Here is a 23,361-nt window from a genome sequence, read left to right as displayed (position 1 = left end):
AGTCACTCATAGGTGAAATCCTTGCAACTCAAAGTTTGATCTTCATATGTATGAGTTATCTCATGCTGCTTGACAAATTATTGTAAAACTTAAGTGTCTTAAAAGGACAAACATTTATTATCAAACAGATTCTATGGGTCATTAATCTGGGTGCAGCTTAGCTGGGTACTTCTGGCTCAAGGTATCTCATGAGGTTGCACTCAAGCTGTCAGTGAGGGCTGTGGTCTCATCTGAAGACTCGACTAGGAGAGGATTGATCTTTCAAGCTCATCCCAAAGTCTCTGATCCTCACAGCCTGCTAGACTGAAGGACACAGTTCTTGACCTCAGCTGTTGGCTAGGGGCCTCACTCAGTGTCTCATCACATGAATCTCTCCGCTGGGCTGCGTCATCACACAACAGCTGTCTTCCCCAGGGCAAGCAGTTTGAGAAAAGGAGTGCACCCAAGATGGAAGCTGCAGTCTTTTTGTAACCTAATCTCAGAAGAGTCATTACTTTCGCCCTCTTCTCTTTAACAGAAGTGAGTCACTCAATCCAGCCCACACTCAATGGGATGCAAATATCAGGATGCAAGGATCTCTGAGGGCCTTTAGAGGTTACTTACCACACCAGACTAGCCTCTCTGGCATCACCTGGGAGCTTGTTAGAAATGCACAATATAGGCCACACCCCAGGTCTGTGGCAGCAGAGTTTGCACTGTAGCAAGATCCCCATTAAAGTTTCAGAAATGCTGATCCAAATGGGAATGGACCTCGCTGGTACCACTGGCAACAGGGCTAATGGCTTCCCTTCTTCTTCTTTCTCTCAGGTCACATTAACTTTACTATTAGTACAAAGATTCTGGACAGCAATGAACCATGTGGGGGCCAGAAGGGGTTTGTTCCCCAAAAGGGCTGGAGTGACACGCTCATCAAGCCAGTTCTCGTCAAAGTGAGTTTTCTTCAGAGGTAGAGACAGCAACCAACCGAGGGATGCTCAACATCTCCTCTTGCTGCGAGTTCGTCTCTCACAGCAACCGTACTCCAGTCCAATTGGGCAGCTTCAACTTTCTCCTTCCCTGGCCCCTTGAACATTTGCCTAATCCATACCCATGGCCTATGAAAGCACCTAAAACCTGGCACATCATAGGCACTCAATGAATGTTAGTTTCCCTAATTAAAATGTCTGTCTTCATCAATAGCTGCCTTTTTTGTCCCGTCATGAAGCCCATTGTCAATCTTACCCCTTAGAAGTTGCCTAATTGTGACTTTGGCTGTAGCGCTTGCCCAGAAAGAACTTTACAGAAAGGGCCCATCCTTGGTTGACACGGAGTTCTTCGGGGCTTCAATGAGAAGCTCTTCTCTGCAGTCCTGAGGGAAGCCCTGGGGGCACAGCAAGGGGCCTCCCTTCCCTTTCCTTTAATGCCATCTCTCCTGACGTTCATCTTTGTTGTTTTTATCTGTGTCTCTCTTCATGCCAGCCTGAAGGAGTCCTGGTGGAGAAGACACACAGCTCATTGCTGTGCCCAAAAGGTGGGTGGACTCAGAGCAGGATTGGTGGTGAGAATTCCCTGAGAGGGCAGGAGATTTTCTTTTCTTTTCTTTTTTTTATTTTTCTTTTTTGAGATGGAGTCTCGCTCCATCCTCCAGGCTGGATTGCAGTGGCGCAGTCTCAGCTCATTGTAACCTCTGCCTCCCAGGTTCAAGTAATTCTCTTGCCTCAGTCTCCTGAGTAGCTGGGACTACAGGTGCATGCCACCCTGTCCGGCTAATTTTTGTATTTTTAGTAGAGACAGGGTTTCACCATATTGGCCAGGCTGGTTTCGAACTCCTGACCTTGTGAACTACTCACCTCGGCCTCCCAAAGTGCTGGGATTACAGGCATGAGCCAGCGCATCTGGTGGCAGGAGATTTTCATAGGCAAAAGGAGGAATGCACAGGACCAGAAGGAACAGGAGAGTCTGGTGTGCCATTCCTCGTGGGGCTGATTAACTGGGAGGCAGGAGGAAGAAGAGAAAGTGTGCAGCACGATGATGACTCTCCGTGGAATTTATTTTCAGCAAGATCACTATGAATAGTACCCAGTGCTTTCTGCATCCCAGAGAAAGCACCGAGCACAGAAATCCCTGGATTATACAAAGTTCTTCTACAATTTTGGCTTCAGAACCCCTGCCATTCCCCATCTCCTATTGTGTCACCTTTTTTTCTGCCTCTCACAGGAAAGGTGGCATCTGAATCTGTCTCCCTGGAGCTCCCAGTGGACGTTGTTCCTGACTCGACCAAGGCTTATGTTACGGTTCTGGGTAAGCAGTTAGAGATTCTTGGCTCAGAAACAAAAAGGAGAATGGAGGCCGCAAAGGTGTGGGGTGGGGCAGGACATGCGGACCTATCTGGAGAGTGCGACTAATGACGAGTGATTGAAGGAAAAAGAGCGCATTTTATATAGGAGGGAAATACAGTGTAGGCAACAATACAGACGGGATTAGACTTGTACTCTAGTTAAAAATGGAAAGGAGGCCAGGCGCGGTGGCTCACGCCTGTAATCCCAGCACTTTGGGAGGCTGAGGCGGGCAGATCACAAGGTCGGGAGATCGAGACCATCCTCGCTAACAGGGTGAAACCCCGTCTCTACTAAAATTACAAAAAAAAATTAGCCAGGCCTGGTGGCGGGCGCCTGTAGTCCCAGCTACTCGGGAGGCTGAGGCAGGAGAATGGCGTGAACCCGGGAGGCAGAGCTTGCAGTGAGCCAAGATCGCACCACTGCACTCCAGCCTGGGCGACTGAGCAAGACTCCATCTCAAAAAAAAAAAAAGAAAGGAGTCAGGGTAGGAAGAAGTTAAGGTCACTGAAGCTTGATATGTATTTAGGTTTAGACAGTCTATAAATCGGGTGAAGGGAAGACAAAATATTTGCAGCAGCCGTTTTTAAAAATGAGGAATTTGGGTATAGTTTAGGGAAGATACAACCATATTTACGATAGGCAGCACACTTACTGTTTTGGGCAAGGGAAGAAGTGGATTGAAAAGCATGAACTTAAAAATCATATCTAACCTGTCATTTAGTAGCCGTGTGATCCTGAACAAGTTAGTGAACAGTTCTGGACCTTCTTTCCTCTTCGGTAAAACAGTAATAATAACCTACCTCTCAGACTGGTGTAAAGATTAAGTGCAATATAAAGTGCCCAGCACAATATCTAGCATGTAGTAGGAGCCCTATGAATGTTAGGCTCTTTCTTTACTCCCTCGCCCTCTGTTGAGATCCATTGCAGTCACAACGTCTCTGTTTTGTCTATTTTATTCATCAGTCTGACATAGCGCTTCTCTTGTTCTATTAGAGTTCAGTGTCTATGTCTGTCTTCCACACTGTGTTGGGGTCTCCTGAAGAGCAAGGGCCACATCTTTTTCTTTTCTGTTCCTGGTACGGTTCCTGCAACATAGTTGACATTCAGGACACATTTATAGATTTGAATGGAGCTCGTTGGCTGCAGTGCAGATGTTAATGAGTCACGTATGTCAGGCTCACTGGCTTGGGAAGCATAGGAAGGGGTCAATGACAACTTGGAGAAGAGTGTCAGGACTGTGTTTTAGAGAAACTTGGTGATTTGGAGGGTGAGGAACGTATGTGCAGTGGTAGAGGAACTTAGAGATTGAGCCTAAGTGATATAAGTGTTGTCACATCACTCATCAGCTCAGTGACATGTCTTCCTAAAATCCCTGAACTCTCTTAGACAGCCTATGCACCTCTCTGTGTCCTCTAGCACCTCCTACATATCCAGTATGATATTGTAGTACTGTATTAAAATTGTTTATAATGAATAAAAACTGTAATGTGTTGTAATGGTTTGCTCCTCTGTGAGTTCTCTGAGGGTAGAGACTGAGTTTGATTTACTGTTGTCTTCCCAGGGCACAGAGTAGGTACTTACTAAATGATAGCTAATACATGTTTGTTAAGTGAATGATGATAACTCTTAAAGGGTTCCTTCTTCTCTGTACCCCCACCTTCTCTCTCTCCTTTTGGATCCCAGGAGACATTATGGGCACAGCCCTGCAGAACCTAGATGGTCTGGTGCAGATGCCCAGTGGCTGTGGCGAGCAGAACATGGTGTTGTTTGCTCCCATCATCTATGTCTTGCAGTACCTGGAGAAGGCAGGGCTGCTGATGGAGGAAATCAGGTCTCGGGCAGTGGGTTTCCTGGAGATAGGTAAGTTGGTTCAATCTTTCTTTCTTGGACACTCTCCTCCACTAGGCCCTATGACAGATTGATAAGATACAGGGAATTCCAGCCCCTGAAGTGTCCCATATCCTTGAAAAGCACGGGGTTGTTTTTTGAAGTTGTCACTGTGATCTAAAACCACATTTGGCTTCCCAGGGTACCAGAAGGAGCTGACATACAAACACAGCAATGGCTCGTACAGTGCCTTTGGGGAGCGAGATGGAAATGGAAACACATGGTAATATCGCCCAATTCCCAATGAGTTCTGTACTCCAGAGCATAATTCCTGAGCCCTCTGGAACTATTCCAACACCTCTCCCTTCACCCCATTCCTTCTTCACTCAGTCTTCTACCTCTTTAATACTGCTTATTTCACCCTCATGGATGGTCAAGTCCCTCGATCTTCTCCCTGAGCTTGTGCCTCCCCTGTTCTTGTCCTCACTGGTGCCCATTCATGCCTCTGTTTTCTAGGCCTGCTATGGCATATGTTCCCTCAGCTCCCCTTCTGGAAGTATGCACCCAAATACATGAAAAAATGATTGCACCCACACCTGGAAATTCACCTTCATGCCACATTTTCCTCTTTACCCATGTAGGCTGACAGCCTTTGTCACAAAATGCTTTGGCCAAGCTCAGAAATTCATCTTCATTGATCCCAAGAACATCCAGGATGCTCTCAAGTGGATAGCAGGAAACCAGCTCCCCAGCGGCTGCTATGCCAATGTGGGAACTCTCCTTCACACAGCTATGAAGGTGCGGATCTGTCCAGGGGCCTGCAGCCGGCCACTGTCTCAAAGGACCTCACACCTCTGACCGAGCAGAAGCAAAAGAGCACTGGCCCAGGAATCAGTTTTCTTCTGGTTTCCACTGTGGCTCTGGGTGTCCATGGTCAAAATGCTTAGCTGGTCTGGGCCTCAGTTTTCATGTCTGTAGAATGAGAATACAGATGAAGGCTGGGTGCGGTGGCTCATGCCTGTAATCCCAGCACTTTGGGAGGCCAAGGTGGGCAGATTGTTTGGGCCTGGGAGTTTGAGACCACCCTGGGCAACATGGTGAAACCCCATCTCTACAAAAAAAAAAATATGAAAAATTAGTCAGGCATGTTAGTGCATGCATGTAGTCCCAGCTACTTGGGTGGTTGAGGTGGGAGGATCACTTGAACCCGGGGGGGGTCAAACCTGCAGTGAGCTGTGATTGCACCACTGCACCCAGCCTGGGTGATAGAGTGAGACCCTGCCTCAAAAAATAAATAAATAAAAAAGAAAAAAGAAAGGGGGGCGGGGGGAGAGAGAGAGAGAGAGAGAGAGAGAGAGAGAATATGTGGCCTGGAGCATGGTTCTCAAAGCATAGTTCCCAGATCAGAGCATCAGCATCACCTGGGAACTTGTTGGAAATGCAGATTCTGACTCCCAGCCCACATCTACTGAATGATGAACTCTGGGAGGGTGGGCCAGAAATTTGTGTTTTAACAAGCCCTCTGAATGATTCTGATACACACTGAAATTTGAGACTACTGGACTAAAAGATCTCTGGGCCTCTTACTATGTCACCAAATGCATATGGGAAAGCCATTTCCTGTGGTGAGGACTAGTAGTCAGCCCAATGTCTTTTCTAAGAAGTTTACTCTGCTGAACACTGTTCTAGGCACGTGGTTTATTTGACATTATTTAATGTTTACAACAAATCAGTGAGCTAGGTATTGGTATGTCATTATTAATCCCACTTTACAGATGAAGAAACTAAGGGATGGAGACTAAGTAAATTGCCCAAGGTGAATGCTAATAAGTGGCAAGACTGAGATTTGAAGCACGGCAGTTGCACTCCAGAGGCACTGCTCTCTTCTGTTCACTGTTGCCTGTACCTGTCCCAAACAGGGTGAGGCGCAGATCCTGCAGGAAAACTCGTTCAATTCAGAACACACTCAGTGCAAGAAAGACTTGTATAAACTTTTCTAGAGAAATCACTTACATTACTATTCCAGGGCAAGGATTAAAAATCTTGAGTGTTAAAATAAAAATCTTTGTATAGGATTCATTAGACTTCCTCTGCAGGATCTTATTAGTCTCCCCTAAGTTCTCGTCTTCGTCTTCTCTTATACACTGTATGAAATATACCTGGGGGCTGGGCGTGGTGGCTCACGCCTGTAATCCCAGCACTCTGGGAGGCTGAGGCGGGTGGATCATGAGGTCACGAGTTCGAGACCAGCCTGACCAACATGGTAAAACCCTGTCTCTACTAAAATAAAGGACTTGACTAGAGCAAGATCCCAGAGGTATTCTTCCTTCTCTCCTTTCTTTTTTTGAGACAGAGTCTCGCTTTGTTGCACAGGCTGGAGTGTAGTTGCAAAATCCCAGCTCACTGCAAACTCCACCTCCTGGGTTCAAGTGATCCTCAGCCTCCTGAGCAGCTAGGACTATAGGCATGTACCACCATGCCTGGCTAATTTTTGTATTTTTAGTAGAGATGGGGTTTCCCCACGTTCGCCAGGCTGGTCTTGAACTCCTGGCCTCAAGTGATCCACCCGCCTTGACCTCCCAAAGTGCTGGGATTATAGGCGTGACCCACACGCACCCTGCCTCTTCCTACTTTCTTATGAGAGGAGGCCAGTCCATTGAGAAATCCATCCTCTGTGTAGCCGAGGTTCGTGATTTGGCACATGAACTCCAGAATTAAATGTCCTGGGTTCAAATTCCAGTCCTGCTGCAGATGAGCCATGTAACTGTGAGCAAGCTATTTAATCTTTTTATTTATTTATTTATTTATTTATTTATTTATTTATTTATTTATTTATTTATTTATTTTTGAGACAGTCTTGCTCTGTTGGCCAGGCTGGAGTGCAATGGAGCAATCTCGGCTCACTGCAACCTCCATCTCCCAGGCTCAAGCAATTCTCCTGCCTCATCCTCCTGAGCAGCTGGGATTACAGTCATGTGTCACCACGCCTGGCTAATTTTTGTATTTTTAGTAGAGACGTGGTTTCACCATGTTGGCCAGGCTGGTCTTGAACTCCTGAACTCAGGTAATCTGCCCGCCTCAGCCTCCCAAAGTGCTGGGATTACAGGCATGAGCCACCGCACCCGGCTGAATCTTTTTTATTTATTTACTTATTTATTTTTTTGAGACAGGGTCTCACTCTGTCACCCAGGCTGAACTGCAGTGGCATGATCATGGCTCACTGCAGCCTTGACCTCCCCAGGCTCAGATGATCCTCCTAGTTTCCTGAATAGCTGGGACCACGTATCCGCACGCCACCACACCTGGCTAATTTTTGTACATTTTGCAGAGTTGCGGTTTTACCGTGTTGCCCAGGTTGGCCTCAAACTCCTGAGCTCAAGGGATCCTCCCCACCACCTTGGCTTCAAGCTGGGATAATAGGCATGAGCCACCATGCCTGGCCACAAGCTATTTAATCTTGTTAAGTGTTTGTTTTCTTATCTATAGAATGAGGATAATAATTTGATTTGATATTTTTTAAAATTTGCTTTGATATTTCTGGGAAAGGCAATAAGCAGGGAAGGTCTCACCTAATCTCGCTGGGCGTTCTGCTGCTTGCGTGTGAGGAGGCTCAGATGCAGTGATGTGGCAGATTCTCTCCTTATTCCTCCCTTCTTTAAACATTTTATGCTCCTTAACTCCTCTCGGGTTTCTTCAACACCCACTCAGCTGAAGTCCACATGCTGCCTCCTGCAAGCTGTTTAAGGTTGTGCAGTTACTGAAGTCCAGCCTGTTCCCTCTTTGTGTGTCCTGGAGGCTTGAGCTGCAGAAATCCTGTGGAAAGAAGAGCTTTCTTTATTATTATTTTTTTCTTTTTAAAAATAATTCATCTGGCCGGGCGCGGTGGCTCAAGCCTGTAATCCCAGCACTTTGGGAGGCTGAGACGGGCGGATCACGAAGTCAGGAGATCGAGACCATCCTGGCTAACACAATGAAACTCCATCTCTACTAAAAAAAAAAAATACAAAAAACTAGCCGGGCGAGGTGGCGGGCGCCCATAGTCCCAGCTACTCGGGAGGCTGAGGCAGGAGAATGGCGTGAACCTGGGAGGCGGAGCTTGCAGTGAGCTGAGATCCGGCCACTGTACTCCAGCCTGGGCGACAGAGCGAGACTCCGTCTCAAATAATAATAATAATAATAATAATAATAATAATAATAATAATAATAATTCATCTATTCGGAGGGGATGCCGTTTTGCAATCTCCACATAATTCTTGCAGCTGCTGCCTGCTGCCCTCACTGTCTCCCTGTTTGTCTCTAGGGTGGCGTTGATGATGAGGTCTCCTTGACTGCGTATGTTACAGCTGCATTGCTGGAGATGGGAAAGGACGTAGATGTAAGTTCTCCTGGCTCCTCCTCTTGATACCATCCTTCTCATGTCTATTCCTAGAGACACTGACCCATCTTTGTCCCTAGTCACCCTTTTAAGGTCAAGAAGGATAAGATGATTTCCTGATTACTTCCCATTTTTTAAGGAATGCCTTATAAGTTATGGTCTTCTTCTTCACTTTTTAGGACCCAATGGTGAGCCAGGGTCTACAGTGTCTCAAGAATTCAGCCACCTCCACCACCAGCCTCTACACACAGGCCCTGTTGGCTTACATTTTCTCCCTGGCTGGGGAAATGGACATCAGAAACATTCTCCTTAAACAGTTAGATCAACAGGCTATCATCTCAGGTATGTTGGTCCTGTTAAGAGTTGTTTGAAATTGTGAAGTAAGCTGTGAGTTATCTATAATCTCCTTAGTATCCTCTGTCCTACACATGAACTCTAGGATTCATTTTAGTAACAGTTATTAAGTCATAAAATTATTGTTGGGAGGTTTGTGAGAAACACATGCAAGTGTTCAAAGGGCATTTTTATACTTTTTTTTCTTTTTCTGAGACCGAGTTTCTCTCTTGTTGCCCAGGCTGGATCGCAATAGCGTGATCTCGGCTCACTGCAACCTCTGCCTCCCAAGTTCAACCAATTCTCCTGCCTCAGCCTCCCGAGTAGCTGGGATTACAGGCATGTGCCATCATGCCCAGCTGATTTTTGTACTTTTAGTAGAGAAGGGGTTTCACCATGTTGACCAGGCTGGACTCGAATTCTTGACCTCAGATGATCTGCCTGTGGGATTGCAGGCATGAGCCACCACGCCTGGCCACATTTTTATACTTCTAATGTGAAGAGAAACTACATTGAAGAAGCTAGTCAGAAAGTATATTGTCATTGTGGAATTACCCTTTTGGAGATCTTTGAAAGTTCTTTGATGTAGGACCACTTTAAATATTTTTTTAATTTTTATTTTTTTGAGACGGTGCCTTGCTCTGTTGCCCAGGCTGGAGTGCAGTGGTGCAATCTTGGCTCACTGCAACCTCTGCCTCCCGGATTCAAGTGATTCTCCTGCCTCAGCCTCTCAAGTAGCTGGGACTACAGGTGCCTGCCACCACACTGGCTAATTTTTGTATTTTTGTATTTTTAGTAGAAACGGAGTTTCACCATGTTGGCCAGGCTGGTCTCAGAATCCTGACCTAAAGTGATCTACCCTTCTTGGCCTCCCAAAGTGCTGAATTATAAGCGTGAGCCATTGCACCTGGCCTGGACCACTTTAAATGTATTTAGAATACTATTTGAAGTTATGACAGATCTTGTAATACATTTCATTTATCTGACTGTGTATTTAAAATTATTCTTCCAGGCGGAAATGCAGTCTCAGCCTTCATTTATATGAGTGTCATGGGTGAACTGTCCTCTCATAGGGGGCCGGGTAGCTTTTCCTCTTGTGTGTAAGAAGCTCTAGTCATGAAATGTTTGTCTGAGACAATGGGACTTGTTGCACCATATATTGATTTATTGTGATGATCTCTTTTCCATTATCTTGTATTGCAGGCTCACATGTTTCCTGTTACATTCTTCCAATTAGATTGCCTTTCTGTGGCTACTTATTATCTCTAAAATTCTATTTAATTAGTCTTCTAACTTCTACCCTTCTCATTTCCATTGGTTATTTTATTTTTTCTTCAAGTTATCCGTTAACTGTCATCTTGGCTGTCACAGAGATTTCTTTTGGTCTCATGTCCTTTTTTTTTTTTTTTTTTTTGAGACGGAGTCTCGCTCTGTCACCCAGGCTAGAGTGCAGTGGCGTGATCTCAGCTCACTGCAAGCTCTGCCTCCCGGGTTCACACCATTCTCCTGCCTCAGCCTCCCGAGTAGCTGGGACTATAGGCGCCCGCCATCATTGGACTGCCTTCTAAGCATATTTCATATAGTTGGCCTCATTAGCATTTCTTCATGGTTTCTCAGAATTCTTACATATGCTCTGCCATTTTTGTTCTACTTAAAATGTTGAATCTTTTTTTTTTTTTTTTTTTTTTTTTTTTTTTTTTTTTTTTTTTGAGACGGAGTCTCGCTCTGTCGCCCAGGCTGGAGTGCAGTGGCCGGATCTCAGCTCACTGCAAGCTCCGCCTCCCGGGTTTAAGCCATTCTCCTGCCTCAGCCTCCCGAGTAGCTGGGGCTACAGGCGCCCGCCACCTTGCCCGGCTAGTTTTTTGTATTTTTTAGTAGAGACGGGGTTTCACTGTGTTAGCGAGGAGGGTCTCGATCTCCTGACCTCGTGATCCGCCCGTCTCGGCCTCCCAAAGTGCTGGGATTACAGGCTTGAGCCATCGCGCCCGGCCAGTTGTTCGTTTTTTTAGATGGAGTTTCACTCTTGTTGCCCAAGCTGGAGTGCAATGGGGCGATCTTTGCTCACCGCAACCTCCACCTCCTGGGTTCAAGCGATTCTTCTGCCTCAGCCTCCCGAGTAGCTGGGATTAGAGGCATGCACCACCACACCCAGCGAATTTTGTATTTTTAGTAGAGATGGGGTTTCTCCATATTGGTCAGGCTGGTCTCAAACTCCCGACCTCAGGTGATCCGCCTGCCGTGGCCTCCCAAAGTGCTGGGATTATAGGCGTGAGTTACCACGCCCAGCCTAAATCTTTGATTAAATAAAATAAATGCTGAAAAATTCATAAAACTGTAAGCAAACAAAAATTGCCCCAAACACAGAGATTCTTGTAAGAAGCTTCTCTTTACCTATTTCCATTAACATCAAAACTGATAAATTAACAAGGGTGGTTTTCATGTAATTGCTGGAGGCAGGAACATTTATTGATGCTTCTAGCTTTACACACACGTGCACACATGCATCCTTGCATTTACATCAAGGTCAATTAATCAGCTACCTCTAAGACATTTTTTTCTACTCTGTTTAATTCTCAGTTGGTACTTTCTCTGCTCTAAGATGCTGCATTTACAAACTGAATGTGGGAAAGCCAGTTCCTTCTAAGGACATCCTAGTTATGTTTCTTTTTCCATAGGAGGATCCATTCACTGGAGCTACAAACCTACTCCATCATCGAACGCCAGCCCTTGGTCTGAGCCTGTGGCTCTAGATGTGGAACTTACAGCGTATGCATTGTTGGCCCAGCTTACCAAGCCCAGCCTGACTCAAAAGGAGATAGCCAAGGCCACTAGCATAGTGGCTTGGTTGGCCAAGCAACGGAATGCATATGGGGGCTTCTCTTCTACTCAGGTAAACAGTCTGTTCTCCCACTGCCACTTAACAGGTAGAATTAGATCTTGTATGGAGATAGAGGAAAAGGTATTGTCCTTGCCCTCTCGGTCCAGGGTCTTAGAGAGGAAAAGCCTGTGAAAAATATATAGAAGTATTCATAAAATGGGTTATATGAGCACATAAATAGTACCAGATGCATTTAATTTTCTTTTTTTGTTGAGTGTGAAACACTGGGGCCGGGCATGGTGGCTCAAGCCTGTTATCCCAGCACTTTGGGAGGCCGAGGCAGGCGGATCACCTGAAGTCGGGAGTTCGAGACCAGTCTGACCAACATGGAGAAACACCATCTCTACTAAAAATACAAAATTAGCCAGTCATGGTGGTGGGTGCCTATAATCCCAGCTACCTGGGAGGCTGAGGCAGGAGAATCGCTTGAACCCGGGAGGCGGAGGTTGCGGTGAGCCGAGATGGTGCCATTGCACTTCAGCCTGGGCAACAAGAGTTAAAACTCCGTCTCAACAACAACAACAACAACAACAATTTTAACTTTGTTTCAGAAAGATTAATTAGCCACTTGGTGTGTGAGATAATTTAGAAGAGAGAAACGTTGGACTTGAAGAGATCAGGAGACTGTTTTATCTAGGTTAGGGGTAAGGGGAAATTGGGAAATTGAATGAATGGTGTGGCAGTAGGGAAAAAAAAGAGGGGTAGAATTGTATGATAAACTCAAATCATAAAAAAATTATTTTAGATTATAATGAAGAGAGTAGTCATTAATTTATTTATTCTGAAAATATTATTAAATATCTACCATGTCCATATCACTTTGATGAGGCTACAGAAGTAACTACGAAAATATATTTCTTGTCCTCATGAAGATTATAATCTGATTTGTTGAAATTGGCCAATTTCACTGAAGATATAACATGTAAATCAGACCTGAAAGAATGAACATCTTTTAATAGATTGCATGTTTGGTAAAAATGTTAAAGGTACCAAGTTTAAATGTGGTAATGACCTAATTGAAACTTAAAAAAATTATAGGGTACTATGCCTCCCTGTTTCAGGGAAATGCTTGGCCAAAGATCAGAAAAGACTCCTTTCTTCTTGCTCGGTCCTAAAAAATTATAATATATAATAATATTTTTGGAAAGCAGTAGGTGAAATATTTACAACTCGCAGTAACAGGTATTTGTCAGAATCATTTTTCAATGAAATCCTTGGCTATCACAAGAGGTCATATATCATATATTACTCACACTGGTTTTTCAGCTGACGGTGAGGTCCCTTTCTTTGAATTGTCTCCATATGTTCAAGCAGTAAAAAACCTCTCTGGCTCCAGTCCACAAAGGGTAAACAAAAACTATTTGTAGATGGCCAAGCTGCACAGATAGAACTTCTTCACGGCTTCACCAGGGTGGGTGATCTGTCTTCCTGTTTTGTAGGACAGTGATAATGTTGAAATAAGAATGTCTTTTTCATTTGTGAGATGAAGAAATAGGGGGTTTTTTTGGTAATAGATATTTTACACAGTATCAAGCATGTAGAAATTTTCATAACATAGAGCGAGATATGACAATTTTGTTGAACACTTTATTCATTTTTCTTTCCCCTTGTAATTTATATGAATTATGTTTTCAGAATGAAACAGTTCAAACGTCACTGTACCAGGCTCACTTAGTGACAGTTATCTGTCTTATTCCCAGAGAAATAAAAGATTGTCACATGGTGTCATGGCTAAGAAGCCAGCCTGGAGGAAGGACTTTCCTAGGTCCCTGATGCTCCTTCCAACTGTGAGGTAGAAGATCATCACACAGTTAAATGACATCATAGGCTGCAATTTCTAGGGCTATCATGTTAATACTGTTTCCTCCCCAAATAAGGAAGCTGTAAAATATATACTGAACAGTTATCCACTTGCTTCTAGCAATAACTCATTCTGAAGCTGTTTGACTTCTGAATATGAATTGATTAGGTTAACCAAGTAACCTACGGATGTTCAGTAGTACCTTGTTGATGGTGATTTTCTATAAAAGCAAGCTACTGTGATTTCTATGTCAGCTTCTCCAGAGAAGGTGGGTATAGTTCTCTAAATACTTAGAGGAGGCATCATCCAAGCCAACTAACAACAACCACATGTGTGGGTTATAGAGTTGTTCAAGGTTAATTCCAATGACTCACAAAATGGTAAGTATACGTTTGGTTGTTTCCCTCAGGATACTGTAGTTGCTCTCCAAGCTCTTGCCAAATATGCCACTACCGCCTACATGCCATCTGAGGAGATCAACCTGGTTGTAAAATCCACTGAGAATTTCCAGCGTACATTCAACATACAGTCAGCCAACAGACTGGTATTTCAGCAGGAGACTCTGCCCAATGTCCCTGGAATGTACGCGTTGGAGGCCTCAGGCCAGGGCTGTGTCTATGTGCAGGTAAGTAGAGATCCATGAGAAGGAATGTACATTGGGAAGGAGAGTCTGAGGGCATCTTCCCCTTAGGCCTTCTCCCTCTCTCTCTGTTTCTCACTTGTAAGAAAAGTAGTTTGAACTGTACAATCTTTAAAGTTCTTTCCAACTCTGATTTGGCTATTTCTTCCTACCAGACAGTGTTGAGATACAATATTCTCCCTCCTACAAATATGAAGACCTTTAGTCTTAGCGTGGAAATGGGAAAAGCTAGATGTGAGCAACTGACTTCACCTCGATCCTTGACTCTCGTTATTCACACCAGGTGAGGAAAGCTGGGGTGATGGTGGCCGGCAGAGTACCTGGTCTGAGGAGCTGAGGTGGGACACGTGTGTGTGTGTGCGTGTGTGTGTGTATGTGTGTTGGGTATGCAGAGTGCACTGAAGTAATAGGCTCACATGTGTTTTCTTCTTCCTGCTCTCAGTTATGTGGGGAGCCGTAGCTCTTCCAATATGGTGATTGTGGAAGTGAAGATGCTATCTGGGTTCAGTCCCATGGAGGGCACCAGTCAGTTAGTAAGTTACTTCTGTTTTCTTCATTTATCTAGCTGTGAGGGGACCTGACAGTATAATCAAAAAAACTGGTAAAATGGGCATCATGGCATGTGTGTGTATATACACACACACACACGTATATACATGGCATGTATATACATACATATATATGTATGTATATGTATGTACATTTGTAAGAAAAGTAGTTTTCATATATATATGGCATCCATATACACGGTGTGTGTATATATACATATGTAGGTATATATACATGTATATATGTGCATATATATACGTGTGTGTGTGTATGTGTGTATATATATACACACATACACACAAACTCATGATTGGATTATTTAAATGGGCTGCAAGGTTGTAGCAGACATATGACATGCAACTTGTAATAGTCTCGGTTCCCTTTTCCTACCTTTTCCACAGTATGTATTGTTTCCTTGATCATGGCAGAGCTTTGGAAGAATACTGTAGGGGATAGGGAAGGCTCTGGCTCTTAGTCTCTATTTTTCTCCCTCTCTTATTCAGCTTCTCCAGCAACCCCTGGTGAAGAAGGTTGAATTTGGAACTGACACACTTAACATTTACTTGGATGAGGTAGGTATTCAGGAACTAGATCAAAGAACTGGATTGCTTATGGATCTTCATGACTTCTCTTCTAATCTGTATATATGGGTGTCACACACATGGGGATGAGGGGCCTGGGAGTGAGTCCACACCCTGCCATGAGTTCTGCCTCCGTGATGGTATACCCTAAAACACCCCACTGTGCCTCTAGAGGAGCCCTGTCCAACAGACCTCTAATGTGAGCCATTTACGTAGTTTAAAGAGTTCTGGTAGCCACATTTAAAAAGTAGAGGAACAGATGAAATTAAATTTAATGATATATTTTATGCAAGCTTATATATCTCAAATATTTCCATTTTACTATACAATTAATATACAGAAGTATTAATGAGATATCTACATTCTTTTTTTTTCTGTACCACACCTTTGAAATCCAGTACGTACAGCACTGTCAGTGCATCTCAATTCTGTCTGGCCTCATTTCAAGTGCTCAATAGCCACAAGTAACATTGCAACTCTAGAGTATGCTATAGTAGTTAATAGCAGAAGCTCTGAAGCCAGACTGCCTGGGCTGCAATCTTGGTTCTAGCACTGGCTGTGTAACTGGACAAGTTGTTGAAAGTTAGCTGTAAAATGTGTGTGGGTAGGGGTCAAAATAGTTATCTCTTAGAGTTCTAGAAAAAACTAAATTATTTAAGACATGTAAAAATATCTAGAACTGTACCTGGTACAGAGTAAGCCCTCATTACTCTATAGCCATTTGTATCATTTTAACATAATGTTAATATTACTTAATGTTAATCAGACATTGTATATAACCTTTCATTTTAATAAAACAAGAAGTTCTCAAGGACTAACAACATTCTAAAAATTGTTAACAATGCTCCTTTTCATGATATTCCACTCCACACAAGGAACAAAGTTATCCTTATTGTATATAACCAACAGACAGGAATATCCCAAATCAAAAGATGCTGTTGTTAGTAACATCCATTTCCAACCCCCTGCCCACCCACCAACCCGATCATCTAACTGTGTTTCCTATCTTCCTGGGAGCCAGGGTTTTGTTCACGTTGTGTGAGCCGTGTATAGCTTCTTTTGACATAGCTCGGGTTAGCTTATCAGGCACTACCCTGTAATCATGATGTTGCAGTTTAAAACTTTGCCAAGTTTCTGATGCCTTCATACATGACTTATTCAAGTCTTACAGCAACCTACTGAGACTTGGAGAGAGAGAGTGGCTTGTCCGAGTCATACCATCTGTCCGTGTCTAGGGTGGGAGCAGAACCTGGGGAGTCTGATTTCTATGACACCATGCCTGAGACGGTGATGAACTGCTTGCTCCTCAGTGTGTCCTGCCAAATTTGCCGGTTGGCTTCTAATCTGAAGCATCAAGTCTAATGGTCTAAAAGGCAGTGCTAATGATTGTATCTGTGGTTATTTCCTCTTTTCTGTGTATCTTCTCCCTTGTGGTCTTGATCAATTTCACCAGAGGATGACCTTATTCACATATATAGTCTTCCTTATTCTTTAATGAACTTGTACTATAAATGTCCCTCTAGGTACATGCCATCCCTGTCCCACAATCTCAGACAAGTAGTGTTTTCATTGTCATTCACTTATATTCTTAGTTTGTTGGGAAACACATGAAAGTTTTAAAGCCATTCTTTTGTTCCTGATGTCTAATTTTGTTGCATTCTGGTCTGAGAATACAGTCTTCATGATCCTGATTGCCTGGAATGTGCTGAAGTTTCTTCCATGACCTAATCCGTGATCTGTTTTTGCAAGTGTTCAGTGTACACTCCAAAAGAACATCTATTTCTTTTCTCCTGGGCCTGGATTCTGATCTAGAAGTCTGAGATCATTATTTCTGTTGTTCATGTGTTTGATAACTCTGCTTATTTTTCTGCTTGATTTAACAGTTTCTGAAAAGCATATGTTAAAATATCCAATTATGATGGAGTTTGTTTCTTTGTTTGTTTAGTATTTTTTGGATAGAGACAGGGTTTCACCATGTTGGCCAGGCTGGTCTTGAACTCCTGACCTCAAGTGATCTGCCCACCTAGGCCTCCCAAAGTGCTGGAGTCATAGGTGTGAGCCACTGCCCCGGCCTCTAATTATGATATTTGATTTATCCATTTATCCATACATTTTTGACTGTCATTTCCTGATATATTTGAGACTATATAATTAGATACATATATTATGAACATATCTTCTTATTAAATTTTCCTTATATTAGTACATACTATCCTTTCCCCATTACTATATATGTGTATATATTTATATCATATACTTTTGCCTTAGATTCCTACACCACACATGCACACACACACACTTTTTTTCCTTGCCTTAGATGTCATTTAGTCAGATATTAAAACTGCTACTAGCCAGCTTTCTTTTTTTTTTTCTTTTTCTATTTTTTTTTTTTTTTGAGATGGAGTCTCACTCTGTCGCCCAGGCTGGAGTGCAGTGGTGCGATCTCGGCTCACTGCAACCTCCGCCTCCCGGGTTCAAGCAATTCTCCTGCCTCAGCCTCCTGAGTAGCTGGGATTACAGGCACCTGCCACCACACCCAGTTAATTTTTGTACTTTTAGTAGAGACAGGGTTTCACCATGTTGGTCAGGCTGGTCTCGAACCCCTGACCTCGTGATCCACCCACCTTGGCCTCCCAAAGTGCTGGGATTACAGGCGTGAGCCACCGCGCCTGGCCCTACCCCAGCTTTCTTTTGGTTTATGTTAGTCATTGGCTTTAATTCGTTATGGTGACCAAATGATAGAAAAGAACAGTGGTTCTAAAAGTTCTTTGTTTCAGGATCCCTTTATACTCTTAATTTACTGAGGACCTCAAACAGCTTTCAGTGAAGTGGATTTTAACTATTGGTCTTTATCATGTTAGAAATTAAAACTGAGACAATCTTAAAATATTTATTAATTTAAAAACAATAATAAACTCACTACATCTTAATATAAATAACATTTTTATGAAAATAACTATTTTCTGTCCAGGCGTGGTGGCTCATGCCTGTAATCCCAGCACTTTGGGAGGCTGAGGAGGGCAGATCACAAGATCAGGAGTTTGAGACCAGCCTGGCCAATATGGTGAAACCCCGTCTCTACTAAAAATACAAAAATTAGCTGGGCGTGGTGGCGCACGCCGGTAGTCTCAGCTGCTTGAGAGGCTGAGGCAGAAGAATCGCTTGTACCCAGGAGGCAGAGGTTGTGGTGAGCCGAGATCGTGCCACTATACTCTAGCCTGGGCAACAGAGTGAGACTCTGTCTCAAAAATAAATAAATAAATAAATAAAAGAAAAGAAAAGAAAAAGAAAAAGAAAATAACTATTTTCCAAAACAAAAAAATAAGAATAGTGACATTGTTTTGCATTTTTGCTTTAATATCTGGCTTAATCAAAGAGAATGAAATTTTCTATTTATTCCTACATTCAAACCATTGCAATATTATACATAAAGTAGCCTCTGATAACTCTACTGTATACTTGTTTATTTTTTAGTTTTTTAAATCTCTTTCCCCAGAAGGAAACAATCTCCTGTATATTTGTAAGAGAATGAGAGTGGAAAAAAAAGTCTTAATATCATTCTAAAAATAATTCTGACCTCTCAGATACTCTGATGCAAACTCAGGGATCCCTGGAGTAGGGGAGGTCCCTCGACCACACTTTGAGAGGCACTATACCTGAAGAACTTTGGAAATCCCTTCCAATTAGGCGTTAATAGCTCTATACCAAAATTTATAATATGATTTTTTTTTTTTTTTGAGACAGGGTCTCACTCTGTTGCCCAGGCTGGACTTCAGTGGCCCAATCTTGGCTCACTATAATCTCCACCCCCAAGTTTAAATGATCCTCCCACCTCAGCCTCCCAAGTAGCTGGGATTTATTTTCTTGTTATAGTAAAGTAACTTATACAATTGCCTTAGATTCTCCATTTGCTAATTTATTCGACAAATATTTACTGAGCAACCAACATATGCCAGTCACTTTTCTAAGTGATGGAGAAGTAGCAATGAAAACAATAGATATGATACCTGACCTAAGAGTGCTGATATTCTAGTGGAGAGACAACAATATTCAAGTTTTTAAAAATTACATGTATATGTGTATACACGCACTTTTTTTTTCGGCAGTAGTAAGTGTTATGCAGCATAAGGGGATAAAGAGTGCTGGTGAGGCAGGCCAGGGATGTGACTATTTTTAAATAAGGTGTTCAAGGAAAGCCCCTTTGAGGAGGTATCATTTGCTCAGGGACCAGATTGAAGAAAGCAAACCAGTAAGGGGCATAGAACTGTTGGAGTAAAATGCAAGCCTCTGCTTTCTTTGGCCACTTTGACTAATTTAGTGGAGAAACCATGGGTCAGGGTAGACCATGAACAAAGGGAACCAGTTCACAAGAGGGCCAGAGAGCTGTAAGATCCTAAGAAGAAAAAGCCAGGAAGTCGGCAGGAGGCAATGTCTTAGGGCAGACTGTCATAGGGCAGTAGAGGTAGGTAGAGAGTTTCAGAAATTTTTTTTTGTTTTTTTGAGTTGGAGTCTCGCTTTATCATCCAGGTTGTAGTGCAGTGGTGCCATCTCGACTCACTGCAACATCCGCCTCCCATGTTCAAGTTATTCTCCTGCCTTAGCCTCCTGAGTAGCTGGGATTACAGGTGCCAGCCACCATGCTCGGCTAATTTTTGTATTTTTAGTAGAGATGGGGTTTCACCATCTTGGCCAGGCTGGTCTGGAACTCCTGACCTCTGGTGATTCACCCACCTCGGCCTCCCAAAGTGCGGGGATTAGAGGCGTGAACCACTGTTCCTGGCGGGGTTTCAGAAAATCTACATGAAGACAGCAAGGGTCTTTTAACTCCACATTGCATAGAGTGTAATTTTCATTTTAGTTCTAAGGTATTGTTTCATCTGTCTTCCCCACAGCTCAGTAAGAACACTCAGACTTATACCTTCACCATCAGCCAAAGTGTGCTGGTCACCAGCTTGAAACCAGCAACCATCAAGGTCTATGACTACTACCTACCAGGTGAGAGGCCTGGACTGAAATGAGAGCTGAGATCTTACCTGCATCTCCCAACTTACTTCTGCCTCATTCTTCATGGCTTCTCTCTTAATTTTACAAATACTCCTTCCCAAGCCAAGTAGCACATAATTAAATTATCTAATCTCCTAAAATATTTTAATTCAGTTATGTGCCATTTTTAAGTTGCGTACACTAGAGACATTTGATATGATGTGGTCCTCAGACCAAGAAGAGAACAATGTGAACCATCGTTCTCAAAGGGCTATTTCTGTTATTTCTGCTATGATTAATAATTTGTCACAATGTACAAATATTAGTGATTGAAACTTTCTTGTAATTCTGAATATGCTCATAACCTGTAGAGATTCTCTGGAAAGGGCTAAAGCAGTAGCTTTTATGAAGCATTTTCCCTCTGAATATAGGAGACCCTCAAAGTAATAATATGTCTTATTTCATTTTACAGATGAACAGGCAACAATTCAGTATTCTGATGCCTGTGAATGAGGTAAGTCCAGCGGAGAAATGGGTGGAGTTATGGGTTAGGTGGCAGAAGTTAAGAGGAGCCTGTTTCAAGTTACTGTTATTGTCTTTTTTTGAGATAGAGTCTCACTGTGTCGCCCACGCTGGAGTGCAGTGGCGGAGGTTGAGTGGCTCACCTCCCAGGTTCAAGTGATTCTCCTGCCTCAGCCTCCCGAGTTGCGGGATTATAGGTGCCCACTATCACGCCTGGCTAATTTTTGTATTTTTAGTAGAGACAGGGTTTCACCATGTTGACCAGGCTGGTCTTGAACTCCTGACTTCAGGTGATCCGCCTGCCTCGGCCTCCCAAAGTACTGGGATTACAGGCATGAGCCACCACACTCAGCCCTGTTATTGTCTTTTGGAAGTTTATTTTTGATAGAAAGTGAGCTTTCCTTTTTTGTCTTAAACCTTCTTTGTTTTGAAAGAGGGTCTGGCTCAGGCTAGAGTGCAGTGGCATGATCTCAGCTCACTGCAGCCTCTGCCTCCCAAGTTCAAGCGATTCTTGTGCCTCAGCCTACTGAGTAGCTGGGATTACAGGCCTGTGCCATCACGTCCAGCTAATTTTTTTGTATTTTTAATAGAGATGGGGTTTTGCCATGTTGGCCAGGCTGGTCTCAAACTCCTGGTCTCAGGTGATCTGCCTTCTTCAGCCTCCCAAAGTGCTGGGATTACAGGTGTGAGCCACTGTGCCCAGCCTGTCCTAAACTCTTGAAAATAGTTTATGTCGGCTGGGCGTGGTGGCTCAAGCCTGTAATCCCAGCACTTTGGGAGGCCGAGACGGGCGGATCACGAGGTCAGGAGATCAAGACCATCCTGGCTAACACGGTGAAACCCCGTCTCTACTAAAAAAATACAAAAAACTAGCTGGGCGAGGTGGCGGGCGCCTGTAGTCCCAGCTACTCGGGAGGCTGAGGCAGGAGAATGGCGTAAGCCCAGGAGGTAGAGCTTGCAGCGAGTCAAGATCCGGCCACTGCACTCCAGCCTGGGCGACAGAGCGAGACTCCGTCTCAAAAAAAAAAAAAAAAAAAAAAAAAAAAAAAAAAAAAAAAAAAATAGTTTATGTCAGAAAAACTTAATCTTGGTATTAAAACAATACTTTTTTTCTGTCAGATTGAAAATAGATGGACTTTTCCTAATATTTTTACATAATACATCTTTGTTATATGAAAATACTAAGACGAAAGTAAAGGTTACCTGATTCTACTCCTGTGAGATAACACTATTAATAATCCAATTGTGCATTTGTGAGTTATTTTGTATATAGAGGTCAAGTATCCTCTATATATGTAATGAGCTTCTGAGTATCACAATGTGTTTTATTTTTTGTTTGTTTGATTGTTTGCTTTTCAGGATAGAAGCTGGAAAGAGACTCAATTAGTCCTCTATGTCATTATTGGAGGGTGGAACATTCTTCTGTCGCTTGAAGCAGAACTCATTCAATCAAATAATTTAATTTCTCTGACTAGTAAATGGGTAACAGATGAATATGTCTGAACTTCAGCTTTAATGCTTTCTAGTACCTTTGCAAAGAGGTGGGATAGGAACAAGCACTCAGAGGAGGCGTTGTATGGGCAAGGTCACAGGGGGAAGAAAGGTGGTTTAGCTGTTTTGTGTAGCCATTTAGGGGGCTCTCCAGAGAGGAGACAGTGGTGGAGGGTGAACTAGAGAAGACAAGAATGTCTTCCTAGGCTGGGTGCAGTGGCTCATGCCTGTAATCCCAGCACTTTGGGAGTGTGAGGTGGGCGGATCACTTGAGGTTGGGAGTTCAAGACCAGCCTGGCCAACATGGTGAAACCTGTCTCTACTAACAATACAAAAATTAGCCAGGTGTGGTGGCACAGGCCTGTAATCCCAGCCCCTTGGGAGTCTGAGGCAGGAGAATCGCCTCAACACTGGAGGTGGAGGTTGCAGTGAGTTGAGATTGTGCCACTGCACTCCAGCCTGGGCAATGAAGCAAGACCCTGTCTCTAATAATAATAATAATAATAATAATAATAATAATAATGTTTTTCTAGAGTTTAAATCTAAAGGAAAATGTGATTTAGGGCTTTGGGAATTGGCTAAAAAAATAAAAATGGAAAAGAAAACCTGTGCATTTAGTTCTATACATATTTCTTTGGAAACCAAAAGTTCTTTTAAAGATGATGATCATCCTTTCCCCCAAAACTCACAATTTGGCTTCTTCCTTAAACTTTTTAACCCAGACTTCTCAAAGAATCATTTTAAAGATGTGAGGACAGGTTAGAATAGGGAATTTTAATTATGAGGCTGCGCTCATCCAGCCCACTACTGCGGGGCAAACAGTGATTGATTCCAAGAAAAGTGGCTGGCCAGAATGCCCTCTCCATCTCTCTCGGTTTCTCTTCTCCATGATTCTCCCAGCCTTTCCCCACATGGGCTATCTATCACTGTGCAAGCACTTCCTCGGAGCAATGCTTTCGTTTTGGAAACAGGTTTGGAGGCAAAGGGATAAGGGAAGTAAGATGAATGATACTTAACAGAAAAGAGTCTCTAGGCAATTACACCCTTTTATCCTGGGTCTCCA

The 23,361-nt window shown here is 43.3% G+C and overlaps 1 protein-coding gene across 3 annotated transcripts in view; it reads left to right on the top strand.

The window, feature by feature from the left end:
• The window catches only part of A2ML1 (alpha-2-macroglobulin like 1), a 55,271-nt gene extending 32,362 nt beyond the window's left edge, over positions 1–22,909 (top strand). For 2 of the 3 annotated variants that reach the window (XM_010376710.2, XM_030939268.1), the window contains exons 21-36: positions 808–929; positions 1,459–1,510; positions 2,197–2,280; positions 4,002–4,178; positions 4,347–4,428; positions 4,787–4,943; positions 8,446–8,520; positions 8,700–8,862; positions 11,529–11,743; positions 13,942–14,157; positions 14,328–14,455; positions 14,615–14,705; positions 15,225–15,293; positions 20,195–20,297; positions 20,758–20,799; positions 22,167–22,909. In XM_010376710.2, the coding sequence (XP_010375012.2) occupies positions 808–929; positions 1,459–1,510; positions 2,197–2,280; positions 4,002–4,178; positions 4,347–4,428; positions 4,787–4,943; positions 8,446–8,520; positions 8,700–8,862; positions 11,529–11,743; positions 13,942–14,157; positions 14,328–14,455; positions 14,615–14,705; positions 15,225–15,293; positions 20,195–20,297; positions 20,758–20,798 (1,775 nt within the window). In that variant the 3' untranslated portion in view covers position 20,799; positions 22,167–22,909. The remainder of the gene's footprint in view (positions 1–807; positions 930–1,458; positions 1,511–2,196; positions 2,281–4,001; positions 4,179–4,346; positions 4,429–4,786; positions 4,944–8,445; positions 8,521–8,699; positions 8,863–11,528; positions 11,744–13,941; positions 14,158–14,327; positions 14,456–14,614; positions 14,706–15,224; positions 15,294–20,194; positions 20,298–20,757; positions 20,800–22,166) is intronic. The other variant, XM_010376709.2, reaches the window with a different exon arrangement.
• The last annotated feature ends 452 nt before the right edge of the window (positions 22,910–23,361 follow it).

This window comes from Rhinopithecus roxellana, chromosome 10 (genome assembly GCF_007565055.1).
Source record: "Rhinopithecus roxellana isolate Shanxi Qingling chromosome 10, ASM756505v1, whole genome shotgun sequence".
NCBI classification, from domain to species: Eukaryota; Metazoa; Chordata; class Mammalia; order Primates; family Cercopithecidae; genus Rhinopithecus; species Rhinopithecus roxellana.
This window is presented reverse-complemented; position numbering and strand designations above follow the sequence as displayed.